This window comes from Centruroides vittatus, unplaced genomic scaffold, assembly GCF_030686945.1.
Source record: "Centruroides vittatus isolate TY-2023 unplaced genomic scaffold, ASM3068694v2 contig_82, whole genome shotgun sequence".
In the NCBI taxonomy this organism is placed as follows: Eukaryota; Metazoa; Arthropoda; class Arachnida; order Scorpiones; family Buthidae; genus Centruroides; species Centruroides vittatus.
The window spans coordinates 938,478-960,198 of record NW_027122533.1 but is presented as its reverse complement, the minus strand read 5'-3'; the positions used below and the strand labels follow the sequence as shown (position 1 = coordinate 960,198).

Below are 21,721 nucleotides of genomic sequence, written 5' to 3'. Positions count from 1 at the left end.
AACCGAACAGTTTTGAACTTGGCTAAAAAATTATTTTTCGTAAATATTTATAATTTAAAACTTTTATAATTAATTTAATTAACCATTCACCTCTTTGAAATTAAAAATTAATGCGTGTCATTCTTTAATTTCACGTTCGCATTTTAAAAACTTTTGAAAGAAAATTATTTTAAAATTCTTTTTTTTTTTTAAATTAACGTGATGTAAAAAATACAGTTAAAGTTTATTAAGTAATGACTGTAAATAAATCACAATTAAGTAAAAAGTTCTGCTTATTAACAGTTAAATATGCTAATTATCCGTTAAATCTGTCATTGCAAATAACAATAGCAGTTGCAATCAGCCATTGTTTTTTGCTATTTAAACCTTTTTCCTGTTCAAATCTGCCAAATCGGCTTTTATCTCAGCAAAATTTTAGTTATTCGTATCGTTTTTAAATTTAATTTTTGTGTTATATGAAAGTGAACACCACGTCACAATAAATAATTGCTCGTTTGTATGTAATTTCCTTCGGAAATTTTAAAAAGACTGCTTACTAGAGAAAAATTTTTAAATATTTCAAATCTCGTAGAAATTTAAATAAGGAATTCATAATTCTATTTTCTAACTTTAAAAATATTTCGAAAAGAAAAAAAATTATGTGTAGAATTTACAACTGGAACAGATGCAAATACTGTGCTTCACATCTGTATGATGTCAAATCTCTACTTGTACATGGTTAAAATATAGCCTCTAAATTAGTGTCATAGAAGAAATCCGTCAGTGCTAATTAAAGTTGAAAATTACGCATTCTCTTCTGCATTTTAGTTGCAAATAGAATCATGATGAAGTTCTTGCTGCCGTTTTTCGTTTTAGGTATTTATTTAATTTTTCATAGATGAGTAAAATTTGTTCTTTCTGAATATTTTTCTGACAATGAATCTATTGTAAAATTTTTCTCACAACATTAATATTTGTTCTTTAACTGTAATTTATTTTTAAGCTTTAATTCCAAAACAACCCGGAAATTGTTTGATGAATAATATGATTGAATATATTGTGACAATTATGACCCCTTTACTTCCCACTGATAATTTACTCCCTATGTTGCCTGAAGAGTTGTATGAAATAATTGTTGTAAGTAAAAATTCTTAATTAACATGAATAATTAATATCATATTGTGTTTCAGTATGCGATACTGTTAAGTTACTATAGAAATTTGTTTGTTTATGATATTTTAAGTGCTAGAACATTTATGTACTAAATATCATGTAAATATTTATAACACGTGTCATTTTATGTGGTTGGACGACCAATCGTATTTATTACATTAACGTAATTAAAGTGTGTTAGTAAGAAAGGCAATTTATGGATTCATAATTGTTGTTTAATTTCAGAATATTCATTATTAATTTTTTTACTGTAATATTCTAATAAATGTTTTTTGGGGAAATTTTTGAATGTAATTTTTTTTTTTTTTTTTTGTTATCAAGACGTTTCATTAAAGGAAGTAACTTTTCTCGTGCATAATCATGACAAAACCAATTGGAATAATCATTATTTCGCATTAATTTAGAAAATGCATTCCTAGTAAAAAAAATTTACGATAATTATTATAACACAATTCGTTTTTAATTATATTTTACGTGTTTTGAAGTAAGTCAAATACTATCTTTCTAAAAGCTGATTAATAAACAGTTGATAAATCATTATTATTAATGAATTAAGTCTAAGTTTTAATTAATGTTCTTACAATAATAATCGCCTCTATCGTTTGGTAAATTTTTATTGTATGATATGTTTAATGTTCACAATTCTCTCCATTAACTGGAATTTATACGCAGAAATCTTGAAAAGTAGTCAGAGATTCCCTTTTCAAATTTCAATTTTTCTTGTTATTTTCAGAATATAACGACTGGGTTACCGGAATGTTTCAATTCGAGTACGTTTCCCTCACTCGGCTGTGAAAATGAAATAAACAGCGAAAGCAACGTGGTGTCAATTCTTACAAATGTCTCGTGCCTGTTAAAGAAAGTTTGTTACAGAAACGATACTCCTAATGTAGTCAAATTTCAACAATGTTTATCAAAACTAATTTCACGTAGAGTATACGCTGTGTCAAAAGATTATCTTAACGATTATGTAACAAAAGTATATGAATGTATTATTGTTATTTACAGAGATATCCGTGCTGGAGTTACCAATTGCGATTTGTTCAATGACATTCTAGCATTAAATATTTCATCTATTGGAAATAATCTAAAAGAGGGTTTATTCTCCAGTTCCACAAGGAATTTTCTAACATTATTGAGAATTCTTAGTGGAGATATGGAAGCAAGGTGTCCATTACCTAGTTAATTCATCATAAATTATTTTTGATGTAAATTTACGAAAATGTAACAAAATATATAAATTTAATTCTATTTCATACAAATGTAGATTTCTGGCTGATTTCATCCTTTTTTAAGCAAACATTCATATAACTCCTTGAGAATTATCTTAATCGGCTAAATAATGTCGCGTTTAACACTGAATTATCCAGATGCGATGTGACAATATATCACGTGCACAAATAAAATGTTGCTTTAGCTTAATTGCGTTTTTACGTTCTTGCATGAGTTCGTGCAAATCTATGCAGGGCTCATTCAATGAGCCACGTGCGTGTTCCCACTTTCCGGGCCTCGGAAACAAATTGTAGCGTTAGCAGACGACAGTACTCCCTCGAGTCGAGGATTCTGACATTACCTGAATTATTCTGGGAACACAGTAAACCGTTGTACCTTCACACGTTTTATCACCCGCCAGCTGCACCTTTTATGGGACTGGAGATAACGGATAGAGGAGAGAAATAAGAGACAGAGAACTCCGGAAGCAATTTACTCAAAAACGAAATTATAAATAAAAACGAGCAATTATTTTATAAGCCTTTAAACTGTGGGTATTTGAAATCAAGTAGTGACATTTTCACTTATTCAGTGAGGAACTGTTAAAATTGAGTGGTGAAACATGTATTAATCGATTAAATTAAATTAGTAGCGATTTAACGTTGATTTGCCGTTCTCTCTGTAGGCTTATTCTACTCTGAGAAATGAAGTCTGTCTTTCCTCTTCTAAACAATAAATATACCCTCCAACTTCCTCCTCCGTATAGTAAGTCTACGAGATACTTTCTTGCCGTTAATTCGTTTTTACAGTTCTTCTTGAAATGCCTCTTACATTCTTATTGGTGTTTTCTATAACCAGACATGTTAGAGTAACGAATCGGTTTTATTTTTGACAAGCGTAGACGAAATTTCCCCCCTTTAAAAGTCATTGTCTTCCAGTTACAACGTGAACAAACGTTAAAACCATGCATATTTCTTCATTATTTTAATCTTCTTTTAAGAATTTTCAAGCTGAATAACTTTATCTAGACTAGAAAGTGTCCTTACTCAAAATATCCAGCAGTAAATTTTCTCGGGAAAACACCAGTAACTATTAGTTGAAAGGTACCGATATCCCTTCCATCCCTTCCAAAGGGGTGTTGCGGAGCGACAAAAATTAAAATGAAGGGCTACAGGAGTAATGAGTGAGACCGTCGCTATGTTATAAATACAGCTAAAATTTTTTCCAATATAGCCACTACACTCAAATAATTAAAACAAGTTGATAAAGCGTAAATTCTTTAAACATCCTTTGATAGGATTGGTTGATTTTTATACTTATCTTCGATTTATTACATATATTGACCGATATTTAATTTTTTTAAATAATATTTATCATTGACTTGCATCAGAAAAAGAAGACTGACTTCCGTGAGAGGGTAAGCTGCACTCCGGAAAACGCCGACAGTCTACGTCAGCGTTTCTCAACCTGGGGGTCGCGGTGATATTAAAGGGGGTTCGAGAAACAATAATGAAATCATTTTATGAGAAAAAATCATTTATTATACACTTGTAAACATTTTACTTGCAATAAGTTCACATGCAAAAAAAATAATATGATGGTTGCATTTGTTTTTCATTTAAAATTTTCTCCATACGTGGATCTACGTTAGAAATACACAAAAGCAAATTGTTTTCGAGTGATAAAAGACAATTCCTGTATTTACTTTTTAGCGCAACGCTAAAAATAAATATAGGAATCGTCTTTTATTACTCGAAAACAATTTGCCAACAAATGCAAACAATTTGCCAAAACGTAGTTAAATCTTCAGATGTAAATTGCAGTTGTATCATTTCGATGAGCTGGTCGTGAATCTCAACTGGTAACTTAGCCGCGGCAACAACATTTTCACTGAACGGATTCAGTACCCATCTCTTCGAGAAATCATTTTTCAGTTCATTTTTCATTTTTCAACATTCCGCAATGTCTAATTATACCAAACAGTTGAGAAAAAATTTACCCGAAAGAACTTTATAGTGAATTGAACGAGCCTAGAAAATACACATTCATTGTCTCCGATAAGAGAAGAGAATACAACCAACTGTATGTTTTTGTTCTACTTTGTGTATTTTGATACATCGTTTTATACATCGTTTTACCGTTTTAAACAGATATAAAAAAATTTTATAATGGTACTATAACCACCTTATTCTTCAAGTTTGTGATGTACAGACTTAAGCGTGTACAAGTGCCATATATCGGTGGGCTAAAATCTGGTACGTGTAAAATATATATCTGTATTTTAAATTATTTACGCAATTTATTTGTAAAAGTAATTTTAATGTTGTATATCCTATTTTTGTTTTTAGTTGACTGATGAGGGGCAAAAGTCCGAAACGTGTAAAATTTGTTACCGTATCAACTAAATAAAGGTGGAGTCAAAAGCCAAGTGATTGAGTTAACAACACGATCTTGTGTTTAACAATAAGAATAAGCAATCTAGCACAACACGGTTTCTCTACGACTGACAGTAAAGCTTACTGTTGTTATTTTTTGGGTGAGGGTTCGCGAAATATTAATTTTATTTATACTTACTATTTGGGAGAGGATCGCGGAGCTAAGAAGGTTGAGAATCGCCGATTTAAAATATATATGTTCTCAATCTCAAGACAGTAGTGACTTGCCTCTGTACAGCACATCATATTTTTCCTGATGATATGCCAGCTATCTATGTAGCTCCATTCTGGAGAAAATTTTTGAATTGAACTTCGGTTCAGACCGGAATATTTTATACAATTAATCGGACTTGCTACCCCAAAGTTTTCTGTATATGATCTCGACTTTCATCTGTCTAACACCTTTCCCGAGATTAAGGAATGACAGACTGACGGCCGACAGTGGAAAGATATAGGTCTACAAGTTTTTCAAATTACAGCCCAGTGAACATATAGTTCAACTACTGATGCAATATACTTTCCCTCTATGATATATAATAGAAAGAAAGTATGGTGTTTGATCAAAAAATAACCACCCGTGATTTTTACATTTTTTAACTAAGGACACTTTGAAACGTCGAGAAACGAGCAAAAAATTTGGGGATTTTTCTGCATATGTAGGGCCTAAATGTTAGTGTGTGTGTTGGCACGATTTTGTTCACCCTCACTGAAGTTTAAATAACTCGACTTTGAAATGTAAGAAATGTATTTTTCTGGTAATAAAACAAGGATCTGTTTTTCAGAAATACCAGAGAACTCGACTCGACCTGTTTGTTTGTTGTTTAAGTTATGGCAACGCAACACTTGGGCAATCAGCCTAGAGAAGATGCCTCCCGGGAGGTCTTTTTAATGGTAACTGGACCTTATTCGGGCATTACAGACATGAAGAATACCCGGAAAACTCCACGTGGCTAGTCCGTCCGGGCGAGGCGCGAACCCACCCAGTGTTCAAGGAATGGAACCGCTTGGCCACTGGTGGGCCTCTACGCGAACTAAAATTTTTCCTTCTAAATGTATTCAATATATTTATTTTTAATACTTTTTTAACCGTAGCATTTTCTGAAATTAATTTAATGTTAATCATATAATAGAGAAAAAATTTAAAAAGCAACAATAACAATTTAATTTACTTTAATTAAAATTCATAGAGGGTGTAGTAAAATTTTTTGTACTTTTAAAATGTTTTTCGTTGTTAAGGGTGGGAAAGTGTGGAATTCGCTAGATTTAGGACAGATAAATATGTAAGTTGAATTCTTTTTGAACGTAGCTATGTAATTGAATGTTTTAATAGTATCTTTATGATTATAACAATAGAGTTATGTTTACTTTATTACGTCATAAAAAATTGAAATTGAAATATAGCATATGTATATAAAGACTGAAAAATACAACAAAGTTATTTACTTTTTGTAATTAATGAATTTAGAACTGTTGGTGAGGCGCAGGATTCACTTGCTCCATCAAAGCCAACTAATTTCATTCCAGATAAATGAGGGTTTATAAACGTAAGGACACGATACCGTGATACATCGTTGCATTCGCCATTTTGGATCCTTTTCACGTTATGTGTACGGTGTTTCTAGAGCAAAGCCGGTTGTTTCTTTCGATCTCGATTTCTTGTTATAAAAAACAACTGAGAATTCGAAGCTGTGCGAGGTTAATGCAATATAACTAAATTCTTTACATACGTTTTGAGGAGTCATAATTTCAACTTAAAAGATGGAAGAAAATTATTGAAATGCAATGCAATCCCGACTCTTTTTGATGTTCCAAATCCTCCACCCCGTCTGCAGTTAAGAAGAAAAGCACCAAGAGAAAGATAATTACCTACAAATAAGTGCAGTTTTGGTTTAACTGAATAAAAAGATGAATAACCTGCCAAATGTTTGAAGAAGTCACTTCATTGTGTCAGTATAGAACAAGTGCAGCTTTGGTTTAACAAATGTTTTTAGGATATTAAACATTGCTTTTTCAGATTTAAAAAAATATATATTTACCCCAAGAACCTCATGATATCATCATAATAAATATTCACTAATCATTTATTTTTCAAAAAATATTATTTATATTAATTAAATTATTATTAATATTTATTAATTATTGTGAAGATCTCTGCTGTCTGAGATTTGTGATGTTACATATAATAAATGATTGCTTGCTTAGAAGACTACAGAAAATTATTTTCCTCTTCTAGTTGATTTCTTCTATCGGGAACAACAGCCATACAACATTTCTTGAATACATTCAATAAGAAAACTTCAACTAAAATTTAGCACATTTTATAATTATTATTGCTTTTATAAATTCATATTTTGATTCAAATAATGCTATTTACTGCATGTACTGTCATTCAGGGTGAACATGTTGCATTTTATAAGGTAACAGTTTTAGTGAAATTGGAAATTACAGTATCAGGTTACTAAAAGAGATTTCTTTTAAATATTTTATATTGCTAGATGAAAACAAAAATCCAGTATATAAACTGCTTTAATTTTTAACACATATTCTAAAAAGTTTGCAGTGTGCATCATTAAAGTGGTTTTAATTAACCCTGTTTAAATTACTTAAAACATGGTTCTCAGATCAGTACTGTTTCTAGTAAAGTTTTAGTTTTCTGACAGGTTGTATAACAACATTATGTGACTTATTAAACAAAATAACAGTAACACTAGAATAAAGATTTATTAAACGGAGTAAATGTTATAGTATGTTGTTTGTGGACTGCAAACACACTTTAAAATTTAAAATAAAATATAGTAATTGAAATTAAGACTTTCAGTCATTTAAATTAATATTTCATAATAATTCAGAGTAATGTAACAGTTAAATTGCATATTCTAATGGGTAATTGTTGCTTAATAATCATTTTATTATAAAATAAACAATAAATAAAGTTGAAGTGGATACTTCTATTTTTGATCTACTGTTTAATTTAATAAATTTTTTATAAATATATTTATTTAATACTATAAAAATAAATAAATTTAGTTTATATGTACAAGATAGTTCCCGAATGAAGGAAATTATCTCTTGCAAACACTTTTGAAGGTTTACTTTACATAACCATTTTCACAAACTATAAATATTTTCTTTTCTCTTCGTCTAATTTTAATTTATAAAGATGTTCCTGTTTGCATTTTGTGTAATGTAAAAGTGCGTGTGAATATAGAAAACTAAATTTATCTTTGTACTTTATTATACGAACCATTGACATAGCTTTTTATTTTGAAACCTATTTAGTTAAAGCCTTTAATTATGTGTGAAGAGTAATTTCTAAATGAATAGATACTCTATTTGAAATTATAAAAGGAATTCTGTAGCTCGATTCGAAGAAACGTGCAGTTTACAGCACGTAGATAGCCCATAGGAACATTTTTGCCCTGATCTTATGTTTATAGACCTTGTATAAATGATACGCAATTATAGAAAAGTATTATCTAAAACTAATCGTTAAAATTTTCAGTTACATAAACTTTTACATAATATATTCTGCTTTCTGTTGAATAAACTCGTATTTTATCTACATCGTAACGTTGTTAGCTATTCTGTTGATGCAAATTTCAATTTTAGATTAAAAAATATATATTTTGGATTCCTAAGATTATTTGAGAAAGTCAAATATAGAAATAGAAATTTCTTTTTCTATATTTAAAATTTTTTTAAAAGTGAATATAAGATCTTTTTCTTAATTCAGTAAGCAATATTGAAAGTTGTAAAATCAATAAAATTAAATTGTTTTAAAACATCGTTTTCAACCCAGAACTGCAATATAATTATAAAGAATATTCGTAAAGTTAAACTCTTCATCCAATTAACTGTAGACAAATGTCTAATCAAGGATGTATCTAAATTCCAAGTAACAACATCAATCTATTCTTTTAATATTAGCTGTTATATTATAATATAACAGCTAATATAACAAGTTCTAAAATGACTTGTGAGTTTAACTGAGTTAGAAAGAACTAATATTTATAAGGACCCGAACGTAACAAAAATATCACAAAGACAAAAGAAGTATTTGCTTATGCAAATTAAAATCTTGCGTAATATACAATATAAATAATACGCTAGAACCAAGAATTGCAAAGCTGTTTAGTATATTTCGAACTGTTAACTTATTATTAATAACTCTTCTATTAATAATCTTCTATTAAACTTTAAATTCCCAGAACTTTGTTGCTTGCTCTTCTCCCAATTAGATGTATTTCTTCGGAATTAGCATAAGGTTGCTGTTGAAAACAAATCATACAAGAACACTTTGAGTAGAAAAAGTAGGTTTATTGACACAAAAGGATTTGCATTTCTGGCTTAATGCCCCCTCTTCAGTCCTATTATATCAAATATATTCCTTATTTGTGATCTGTTTTGTAATTATATTTGTTTCTAAACTCGCTTTCGTATACTGTGTTCTAGATTTCTAAAGAAAATTGTTGTTCTATATTACTTAAAGCAATTACATAAATGCGTGAATTATAAATTAAGATAAATATAACAGCATTTTTATAAAGCGAGCAAATATTTTTCCAATGTTGGTTTTATATACTTATAATATACATTTCATATTTTATTGGTATTATTTACAGTGTAAACATTAATTATACTCGTGTCTTGTTTACAATGTATTGTAATTTGCTCAAAAAACATTATGGAATAAAATCCATTTAAGTATAAATGGATTTCATTTCATACTGTTTTCAAATTTTAGATTTTTCGTTGCAGAACATACTTTTTGGCTCTAAAATGTCTAAAAAGTTATTCAAAAATACCATAAGTGATAACTTTTTTATATAACTTATACAGCAAAGAGCTTACATTTTAAAATAATGTTCTGTCGTTGTTTATATCATTTTATAATTTATTCCGAAACATATTTTTTCATATTAAAAAAAAATGTTCTTTTATTTTAAGCTGTAAATAAGAAATAGTGAATATAATGCATTCATATTGTCGTTTTATCCTGTGTTTTATATAATAGAAATGACGTTTTTCTATTGTTTGCTGTGTTAAGTTACGGCAACGCAACACTTGGGCGATCTGTCTAGGGGGATGCCTTCCGAGAGGTCTTTTTAAAGGTAACTGGCTCCTATTCAAGCGTTACAGACGTGGAGAAAACCCGGAAAACTCAACGTGGCCAGCCCATCCTGGGCCAGGCGCGAACTCACGACCGAACTCCCAGTGTTCGGGGAACAGAACCACTTGGCTATCGGTGGCCTATTTTTCTATTGAGTTAAATGATTTGATAACAGTTGATTTCAGAAGTGTTTTTTGGTTTTTAAATGAATTCAGATGTATTTTAGGATTCTTTTCTAATAAAAAATTAAAGGAGTTTACGTTATGTTTAGATCTCTTCATTTTTTAATGTAGACTCCTACTATATTTTTGTTTTTCTCTTCTTTTCGGATGAATTATATGTAAAAACTTAACTATATTACATCATTTTATACTTATATTTTATTGGATTGCACTAGTATGCCTTATAGTGCAGCCAAATAAAATATAAACGATCATGTTCGCCGGATTCTGAAGGAACTTCAAGGACGTAGCCCGAAAGACGTGTCCGCATCAGGACAATAACCTTTTGTTTTTTTTTTTTCAATAACTTGAATATCCGTTTAATAATTAGTATCAAGATGATTTGTATAGTGTTCTTCATTTTGCAATGTTTTCTGTATCGTATTAAAATGTACGTCATTATATGTCATAAGAAGCTCTTTTTATTATTTCTTAAACTGTGTTTTGCATACGCTTCTTAACGCCCAGCCCACCCATTTATAAACACCACATATATTTAATTATGGTGCGGTTTTTTATATATATTTCTTAAAAATCAATCTTTTAAAAAAGACTTCCCAAAATTAAAACTTTAAGAGTTAATACAGAAGATAACCGTCGTTTTTACCTATAACAGCATTTAATCTGAGACAAAAGATTATTAAGGTTTACAACTGTTAGACTTTATTATATTACTAAGCATTTCGGGTGCAAAATTTGCTTTACTTGCACCCTTCTTTAAGTAATACATAACTACAATTTGGAAACATACATACCGTATGTATAATATATAAACGTTGCAATTTTTAATAGGTTATTTTTTCGCGAATCATTTTTCATTAATATCAACCTCTCAGTATGCGAAAGAATTATCTAAAAACTAAAACGGATGTGAAAAACCGGAATTTTACGGCATATAAAGACACACTCCCGTTTCAGCACAGAATAAAGAACATTCAGGAAAAAGTATTTAGCAAGTACCAAAGGCGCGGGATGACTTAATTTTTATTGCATTCTGCTTTAAAAATAAATAAAATTAGAATTCACATTTTATCGGGGAATAAAGGTAGTTTAAAAGAATTCATTTACAATTAAAATTTACCATGAAATTAGTCACCGTAATCACATGCACTGCTTAGCTATAAAAATAATATGAGTAATTAAACAATTTGAATTTTTTCAAGAGTTGGGTAGAGGTTACATATACCTAATGAGGCCATTCCGAGAATTCGTTAGCTTATGGAAAAATCACAACTTCACATATAAGACGTACGGCGATTTTTTGAGCGTCATATATGCCATAAAGTACTGTAGTATTCTTTCTTTGATATATGATCTACAAGTTTATAAAGCAGGCTTATGGAAAATTGATTTTTCTGCATTGTACAGCATAAATGCTATTTACGCCAGCATTGTAGAACGTGCAGTAAAGATATTTTGATTGTTTACATCGCTAATAATTAGATTACAGTTACTGAATGCATGAACATTTTTGTCAATGCCTTCGAGACTTCCACTCGAATGTTATGATCTTTCAATTAGACTAAAGAGTATTCTATCCCGCGAGCGATCATATAAACTTAAGCAATTTACATTTGATAATGTTTCCGGTCGTTTATTCACGTTTTATTGAATCCTTTCGTACAATCACTATACTAGCACGTAAGTTGTAATATTTTCTTTTTAAACATTTTCTCAGTTTTTCCTTTTTAATATCTAGGGACGTTAATTCAATGGGGAGCAGGATGACGCATTTACGTACAATTGCTGTTATTGGATGCTGTATTTTATTAATTCATCCTGTTCAATCTATTAAATTGCCTGTTCGAAAAAATACGACTTTTACATGTACGACAGGTAATGATTAATTTTTTCACTAAATAATGTAAATGAATTAAAATTAATTGTAATTACTATTGATTTAGGACGCTGGGAAGTATGTTATAGCTACGATAAATGTGGAAAAGGCGAAAAAGAAAGACACGTATTTTGTTCCAATTCTGAAGGTTTCCGGACATTGGAAACAAATTGCGATATTAACGCAAAGACGCCAACTGTAACCACTTGCTTTCGAGTATGTGAAGAACATCGAAATCAATTAAGGTAATTTTTAAAAATTCTTAAAAATGTACAATATAAGTAAAAATTCTTATTAACATTTGTATTGTAACTAATGTTGCCACGAATATTCGGTATTCGGCCAAACTATTCGGCTTGATTAACGCACGTACGAAAATTGGCGCGCAAACCGCATTATGGCACAATAGACTCTGCTTTCTATTGGCCCGCCGTCACTACTCTTCGCCAATCGCGTTAATTCTTGACAGTCGTAGCGGATAGACAGCAGTGTCATGGCAGTATGTGATAAGTGATGATATCAAATGTGGATAACAATGAAATGACCTACACGTGTAAATAACGGAAAAAGAACGGAGAAGGACCGCGAAGTGAAAATGTGAAAATAAATATGAAATTGAGTTGATAACATAATCGCACAAGTCGAGGCAACTTATTAGCACGAAATTTGCGGCCGTCAATGCCAAATAATTGTTCTCGTAGACTTCGGAAAGCTAACTGCTTGTAATGAAAGTCACTTAGCGTGCACGGGCGAAAGCCTGGGGCCGTTCGGGCTATCAAGCTGGCTCGAATCTGTCAAATCATAACTTTGACTTATGCCCACGTCCTATCTATCTCTTTTCTTCGTTATCACCAGGCTATGAGTGACGTAATTGTAAAATGGGAAATCTACAACGGAAAAGTGACGAATCGAAAGTATCGTGCGCGCACATTATGATGTATGCATAGGCATACGTGGACTAGAGCGATAGAGGAAAGAGAAAGGGAAGAGCAAAGACGAGCGCTTAAAAAGAAGGATAGGCTGGGTCGGACCCTCGGATGTGCGACGATTCTCGAACGAATAGGTGCGTACGTGAGCTGATCTTTGTAACTTTAAATTGTGAATACATGTGACTAATATTATTTTGTTTTTTATTTTGTGCAGGTTATAAGTTATAAATAAATATAAACAAACTACACTAACCCGATAACATTAAATCTAAATACCAAAATGATTAATTTACTGGTTTTTTTTTTTTTTGTTATTTCTTACTCCTGTTTTTAGGTATTCGGTATTCGGCCGAATAGAGAAAAAAGGCCGAATATGGAATAGTAACCGAATATTCGTTGCATACTAGTTGTAACTTACTCCATTACTTCTTGTTTTCAGATGGAGAGTGGGAGAATGGGGGCCTTGTTTATCTGTGGAAGTTAGCGAAACATCGAACGTTTGCAAGGAAACAACTGGTCGTGCGGTTAGGACTGTTACCTGCATCTATACATCTCCCAAGGGTATCATTGAAAAAGTGGAAGAAGCTGCGTGTGCTCGTTTCGATGAAAAGCCGGATGACACTTTGCCGTGCAGCAAAGATTGTCCTCAGGATTGCATCGTAACAGATTTTCAACGGTGGACATCCTGTAATGGATGCGAAGCTGTAAATCGCACAAAATCCAGAATTGTTTTAGTTGCACCCAATAAGGAAGGTCTGACTTGTCCTCCTCTAAGTATTATGAAGCCGTGTTCAAATATGACTACTTGTCTTCATCGTCCATTACAGAAACCACGTTATTTATTAAAAATTGGGAAATGGAGTCCGTGCATTAGTTCTTCACATTTGAAACCGGACAGTATAAAAACAAATTATCAGCATCATCCCGAGATTGGTCAGCGTGTGAGAAATATCACCTGTCTGACCGATTTAGGTGATATCGTCGATCTCAGGTATTTTTCGTTATTACATGGAGATCAATTAATCGTGTAATATAGTATGAAGTATATTATATTATTATAATATATATATGTTACAGTAAAAACCCGTTTTTAGTGGAAACGCGTTTTAACTAGTTGAAACTAGTTTTTACTGGATGTCATTGTTAAAACTAGAATTTACTTCTAGTCAAAAATGAATTTGAGTTAAAACTAGTTTTAACTAGACAAAACGGGTTTTAACAAAATGGCTTAGTAAAAACTGTTTCGACCAAGGTCATTCAGCTAACACGTTCCTATAGTGTATGATGAATTTCGTATCGCTTTAACCCTTTTCCCCGACATCTTGTTTACGTTTAATTTGCGATCCCTCCTAAGGCAATATAGGTCAGTCAGGCGATATTATTTTAAAAGTTCAAAAATCAAATTATCATTATATCTATATGAAAAAAAATAACTTGCATTGAAAAATATCGTATTTAAAACTAAAAATATTAATAAATGTATTTTATTTAAAAATTTATAAGAGAAAAAATAATATTTATCAGAACTGACACATAAACTTGATAATTTGTGACATTTTGTAAAAATTAACATTATCTAGTTACGTAGTTGTTTGTCGACACTGAGCCAGAAAGACGTAGAATATTGTTTTGTACAATTCGATATAACACTTATGCATGTATGTTTATTCGTTGTGAAATTATCGCACATTATATCAAACATTTGTTTGAAATCAAAATTTTATACTGCTATCAACTAATGTAATGAATTATTATACTTTATTCACTTCATATCGAACGAGATTATATGTTGTTAATAAATTTTACAAAAATCGATATTTACCAAAGTAACGATGAATCGGTACCCTCGAAGTTTTGCTTAAAAAGCCAGAGCACCGATCGATCGGTGCCTTCAGGGACAAAGGGTTAATTAATGTTAATAACACAGATGTGTGACCAATATTTTCAATGAATATCGTATTAAATAATAGAAATGTTTTAATCCCAATCATCACTTTATTTATTTCCCCCAAACATATTTATGTAGCTAAAATTAGTTTTAACTAATGTTAAAAGTTAAAACTAGTTTTATCTAAAATCAAAACATATACAGCAGTAAATTATAGTTTTAACTAGACAAAACGGGTTATTGGCAAGCGCCAAATCCGACAGAGGGCGCTCAAAATGGCTGCCGAAACAGGTAAGGAGCCGACAGGAAACGTTGTCTTGTAGAAGGTGAAACCGTTTTGGATGCTGGACACATCGTATTTTGTGGTTTAAACTCTAACAACAACACTGAACATAGTTTTATTTATCATAATAGTTATGTTTTTATATTAGAACATGGTGTATACTGCTTAAAATATTTAAACACTTCTCACCTGTTAACGTGTAACAGGTGTAAAGTGTTTTAATTCTACACACGATAGTCTTTTATTTTATTTTTAAATAATAATTCTTATGTAGTCATGCCGTGGCGGTAATATTCCTATTCAAGTTTGAAAATTATTCTTTTGAAAATCTGAAGCCGTCCACATAAAAAGAAAAAAAATGTCTAATTTTTTTTTGTAAATGGACATGCCTGTCGAAAAATTGTTTTTGTACGCAGATCGGAAAGAAAATAGATAAATATTCTATCTTTATATACATATGTCGAGATAACTTTCCAGTCAAATTTTTAAAAATATTCTTAATTGAAAATATAAATTAATTTACGTTTTTTGTTTTCATTTTAGTATTATGCTCGGCTATCACATGTTTACGAAAACCAGACAGCTCCGCTTTGCACGTGCATTCTCCCCGTAATTGAGATGTATTAAAACGACAATATCTGAGATTGCAACACTAAAGCAACAACATGAACTTTCATTGTTGTTGAAGTTTAATCCACAAAATACGATGGGTCCAGCATCCAAAACGGCTTCACTTTCTACAAGACAATGTTTCCTGTCGCCGATACAGTCTAGAATTTGACATAAATTCAATGTATTTAATAAATATATAAAAATATAAATACGACTATACAAAGATAAAACTTGCTTCTGAAAGACAGAAGCAAAGTTTTATCTTTGTTTGGTCGTATTTATATTTTTATATATTTATTAAATGTAAATAACGCCGGCCATGTACTTTTTATTAATTATTTACTTTATAAATTCAACGATTTGTTCTCCATTTGGTAATCGCAGTAGTCGTCACCGATGGAAAATGAATCGGCTCGGGCATTGAACAAACACATGGTCGGTTCCTTACCTGTTTCGGCAGCCATCTTGAGCGCCCTCTGTTGGATTTGGCGCTTGCCAATAACAATGACATCCAGTAAAAACTAGTTTCAACTAGTTAAAACGCGTTTTCACAAAAAACGGGTTTTTACTGTAACATATATATGACTGGACTGTTTAACTGAACTACAGAAATAATTTTATTCATTTTATAATAATGAAAACATAGAAATTCAATTCTATTTTTAGATTTTCTGTCCTACTTTCTGCTTAATATGCACAGTACGATTTTTATATGAATTATATCATTTATATTAGATTAATATTTATAAATATTTATAGAAAAATGAAATTTATAGTACAGAAAAGTTGCGATTATTTACTTAATTACGATTTATTAATTAATATTAATGTTAACTGTTAATATATTATATATATAAGGACAATATGAATGAAAAGTGTAATTTTATATATTTTTAGCTTTTGCCAACATAATTATAGAACAATCGAGACGGTACAGAATTGCATAGTACCAGTAAATTGCGTTTTAAGTCCGTGGAGTGAATGGAGTATTCAAGAAGAAGGTTGCATTACTTCCGAAGTACGAATTGCGCCAGAAATTAGAACTAGATCCAGGCGGGTTTTGAAGCTTCCAGAAGGAGATGGTTCTCCATGTGCTCTTCTGTACGATGAAAGAATTATTACCTCCGACCTTCCATCTTGTGATAAGTAAGATAATTTTTTACTTTTTAGTGAATTCACATATCTTATTTATAAACAAAATATTTGCTGTCATCTTTAAATTTTATATTTATTAATTTGTGACAGTGCATTTGATAGAGAATCAGCAGACAAGAATTTCGATTTACAAGATTATAGTTATCATTCCTTTTATTACTTTGGTTAATGTTACCCTAAGTATACAAAATGGCAGCTCGTCTCTGATTGCAGCATACAGAAGCGAGGAAACAGTGGGGACGCACGTTTTTCCAAACCTAACATATTTTAATAAATTACCATAATTATTAGCAACTAAATTATTAGAATAGGTTAGGTTTGGAAAAACGTGCGTCCCCACTGTTTCCTCGCTTCTGTATGCTGGAGTCAGAGACGAGTCGCCATTTTGTATACGTAGAGTAACATTAACCATTACTTTTATTTTAAATTACTGTATTTTATAAATAAAATCTTTTGATACTGGTTTACACTGCACATGTTATTCTAAAGCCAGTGAATCGGATTCGGATAAAGTTAGTATTAACCAGCTATTGCTAACTTTATTCACAACTTCGATTTAAAACAAATCAATATATTTTGGATTATTCTAAAGAAGACAGAACCAGCGTATGACAGGCGTATGAGCGTTGAAACATTTAAACTTCTAAAATGAACCTTATTCGAGTCGCTATCAAACAAAACTAACATTATCCAAAAAACAGATAGATGAAGTAAGAAAAATAAAACTTTGGGCTTTATCCACATAATGTGGAGTCTATCCATCATTGTTTGAAAAAGGTTACGAAGTAATAACGTAATAATACGACAAAACAATAATGAACAACTTGCTTTATTGACACTTGTGTGCAGTTTAGGGAGTACAGCTGTTTGAAAAGTTTTTTTCCATAAAATTAATCGATTCTAGACTAATTTGACTCGAACATTTTCGTATAATTTTTTTTAGGAATAATCCATATAAAATATGCTATAAACAAAAAATTGTAGGAATACTTACTGAGTGCGTACCGTTCGAAGACGCCATAGCTTAAGCTCGTTTTCGTCGCAGAACGGCACATCGGACGGAGGACGCGTACGAAGCGTGTCACGTGACATTTGTCGGCACTGTTCGGTCACGTGATTACTCATTTCTGACGTGTTTCCTGATAACTTACTCTTTTTGCGAAGAATTCACTGAACTTTGGAGACATCATTAATAGAAATATTAAAACTTTATTCCATTCTAAATATGGATTAAAATCAACATATAATAACGTATGATAATGCGATAAATAACTAATAATTCTGCTCTACTTTTAAATGGCCTAATCTCTCTGGTCGTAAAGAAGATTGTATAATATTTATTTACATCAAGACATTAGGCATCTTATGTTGCATCTGATCAATATTTATCATCATATATATTATGATAGAAGTATTGTCGTTACCGAGCGGTTTTACCTTTGATGTTTCATATAGTCAATAATAATAATAAGTCGTTTCTAGTTACAATAAAAATACTGTAGTATATTATAATCTATCATATGATGTCTCCAAAGTTCAGCGAATTCGTCGCAAAAGGAGTAAGTTATCAGGAAACACGTCAGAGATGAGTAATCACGTGACCGAACAGCGCCGACAAATGTCACGTGACACGCTTCGTACGCGTCCTCCGTCCGGTGAGCCGTTCCGCGACGAAAACGAGCTTAAGCTATGGCGTCTTCGAACGGTGCGCACTCAGTAAGTATTCCTACAATTTTTTGTTTATAGCATATTTTATATGGATTATTCCTAAAAAAAGTTATACGGAAATGTAAAGGAGGATGCACGCATGCGGCGCGGCAGCGAAAAGCGGTGTCGCGAACGCGTCTTCGCCACACAACCACAAGCAGCAATCCGCTGACGTTACGGCGCATGCGTTCAGTATTCAAGATGGCGAACGATACCGACACTGCCGATATACACGTGTTTACAAATTTTGTTTTGTACCGCGCTTGCTTTATTTAGCTAGAAGATTTTGTCGAAGATTCGAACGAAGATTTTGGATTAGAGATTGGTAATTGTGCATATTAAGGGAATATGAATTTTTTTAATTATGTTATATTAAAAAGAATGTATATTTAATAGCCGTTCGGAAAACGCATAACGTTTTTCCGTCCGACCCGTATATAAAGAGCTATAAACAAAAAATCATAGGACTACTTACCGATTGTGCTCCGTTCGAGACGCCATTACTTAAGCTTGCCGTCGTCGTGGAGGTGCACACTGGACGGCGGATGCACGCGAAGCGTATCACGTGACCCAGTTTCAACGTCACTCAGTCACGTGACTAGGTCTCTGACGCGTTTCCGGCAGCTTTTCTTCTCGCGGAATAATCCGTTCTCTTTGCACTGACGTCATATTATTAACACGTGATTAACTCTTGTCACTTAGAACAGCTCGCGGACTACAGTTTGACAACTTTGCCTAGTTACGCTTTTCTAACATCGTAACGTTCTATATCCAAATCCCAGTTAATATTTGACATCGACGATTTATTTTTCGATGTTAACTCCGTAAATACAGAACAAATGAAATAATAAATAATCGAATTACTTTAAAATTCAGATTAAATGCTATAAAACTATAAATTTAATATCTAAATTTACAAACATGTATGTCTTATATAACTAATCTCTCTAATTTTAAAATCTAAAGTTATATAACAGTAAATAGTATTGGTCACACATTTTACATACTGTAACTTTTATATTATTGTTAAATAACTTTACATTTTAAAATTAGAGATAAAACATACATGTTTGTAAATTTCGATAATACATTTATAACTATAAGTATTTAATCTGAATTTTAAAGTAATTCGGTTATAATGTTAAATTAATGAGAAATATACAACAAAAGACACAGTAGTGCATTCATTAGAATAAAGAAAAGTTTGTTTCTGCTGTTTTGTTGGACGCGGAACTATTCGGCTATTGTGCCCCGTACATAAAAAAAAATTAACGAGTCAACTATATATTGAAATGGAATTTTTGAATCAGTACTCAAATGACATAAATTCATCATTCTGACTGAACCATTAATAATTAATGTTTTTAATACATAAAAATTTTAAAATATTTTCCTTTGTTCGATTCTTTAAAAAATTTTTACTTATTTCTTTAGGGAAGAAATTAAAAATCTGTATAACAGTTACAGTTTAAACATTTAAGAATAGAATACAAACACAGCATTAAAGAAAGAAAAACATTTATTATATTACATAGTTCAATATACAGTAATCTAATTTCGGTTTTCCGTCGGATGAGTAAGTTTATTTTTTACAAATAGAAGACAAAGTCGCTCCAAAATTTAGACGATCACCATTTCTTTCTGATGTTCTAGAACGGAATTAGACAGCTGGACCTTCCTTTATAGGCTACGCAACTGCCTGCTGTTTAAAAAGTTCCTTTAAAAACACAGAAAAACCAATAAAATTAAAAAATCTTTAAAATTGGTATGGTAGATCTTACGACGTAAAAGGAACCAGAATCCCGGAAAGATAGGATGACTTAAAAAGACGTCGTAAGATCTACCATACCAATTTTAAAGATTTTTTAATTTTATTGTTTTTTCTGTGTTTTTAAAGGAACTTTTTAAACAGCAGGCAGTTGCGTAGCCTATAAAGGAAGGTCCAGCTGTCTAATTCCGTTCTAGAACATCAGAAAGAAATGGTGATCGTCTAAATTTTGGAGCGACTTTGTCTTCTATTTGTAAAAAATAAATTTACTCATCCGACGGAAAACCGAAAATATTTTTGTAAAATTTCGTCACTAGAGGGATGTCTCGGACTAATTTACATTAAACAGCGCTCACTCTCAGTGGATAAAAGGAGCCAGAATCCCGGAATCCCCCACCAGCGGCAAGCAGCAGATGGTGGAAACGCTCACTTAAATTGTTATATTTAGCTTTAAAAAGATGTTCCGCTAAATAGCCTAACATATGCTCTTCTAGTCGACCGCTGACAGGAACGTTTGACCGGACTGTGCGCCACAATCTTTCAATTGTGTTTGTATGGGCGCCTGTCTGGGGATCAACAAAGTTATATGCGTGGTTGACTGTTAGGTGGCGAAAGCCTTCATTTTGGAGGCAATCGTAGGCTTTCCAATAGTCACTGATAATTGTTGTGCCTGGAAGCACCCACTCCTTCAACACATTGAGCAACGTTTCGCTATCCCTAGATTTCACAGGGACAAGGAAGGCACGTTTAGACTCCCGCTCAATCCCTCCAAAAATCCACTGCCCTGGAATTATTCTCCCTCTGTTGTATTTTCTCTTTCCAAATTTTGCTTCGTCGATTTCCACCATTCTGTCTTCTCCTCCAATTTTCTCAGACGTTGTCATCATATCGTGGATATAAACCTCTCTGAGGAAAGAGGCCCAATCCACGACTGTATGCGAAGAAACACCGAGTGTTTGTTGCAGAATATTTTGTCTTGGAAGCGGCATGATTACAAGGTGATTAAGAAGTCTCCACAGGGTAAGGAGCGGAAGACGCGTACCTCCAAGAAATGTCCCACACCAAATCGATTTAGACCAATTGCAACTTGCCGCACGTTGCCTTCCTCGCCGGACTAGCTTGCCGCAACGAAATCTTCCACTTTCTCCCGCAATTAAAGGATTGCCACACCGACCGCAATTGGTTTTGTCCCGCCAAATGCCGTGGCGTAACAATTCCTCTTTTATCCGGGCGTCCGAGAAGTCCATAACCTCGTGGAATCGCAGTTTGCATCCTGAGCAGATAGAAGAACTTGGACTGGCCATTTCAGAATGAAATCGATGTTTAAATTCGTAGTACACTTTTCCAGTGATCACAAGCGTCCTGAGCGAGCTTCGTTTTCCGATGTGATACGTCCTGCTATGCTAACCCCC

At 32.0% G+C, this 21,721-nt stretch overlaps 2 protein-coding genes across 2 annotated transcripts; both read left to right on the top strand.

Annotated features, from left to right (window-relative positions):
* The first annotated feature begins 764 nt into the window (after positions 1 to 764).
* LOC136982292 (uncharacterized) lies at positions 765 to 2,414 on the top strand. Its single transcript, XM_067278770.1, has 3 exons — positions 765 to 855; positions 983 to 1,116; positions 1,886 to 2,414. Exons 1-3 carry the CDS (start codon positions 822 to 824, stop codon positions 2,336 to 2,338), a joined length of 621 nt encoding a protein of 206 aa, XP_067134871.1. The 5' UTR covers positions 765 to 821; the 3' UTR covers positions 2,339 to 2,414.
* Positions 2,415 to 11,834: 9,420 nt separating this feature from the next.
* LOC136982332 (thrombospondin type-1 domain-containing protein 7B-like) lies at positions 11,835 to 16,829 on the top strand. Its single transcript, XM_067278807.1, has 4 exons — positions 11,835 to 11,966; positions 12,035 to 12,212; positions 13,336 to 13,887; positions 16,577 to 16,829. The coding sequence occupies exons 1-4, from the start codon at positions 11,843 to 11,845 to the stop codon at positions 16,827 to 16,829; spliced, it is 1,107 nt and encodes a 368-aa protein (XP_067134908.1). The 5' UTR covers positions 11,835 to 11,842.
* Positions 16,830 to 21,721: the final 4,892 nt, after the last annotated feature.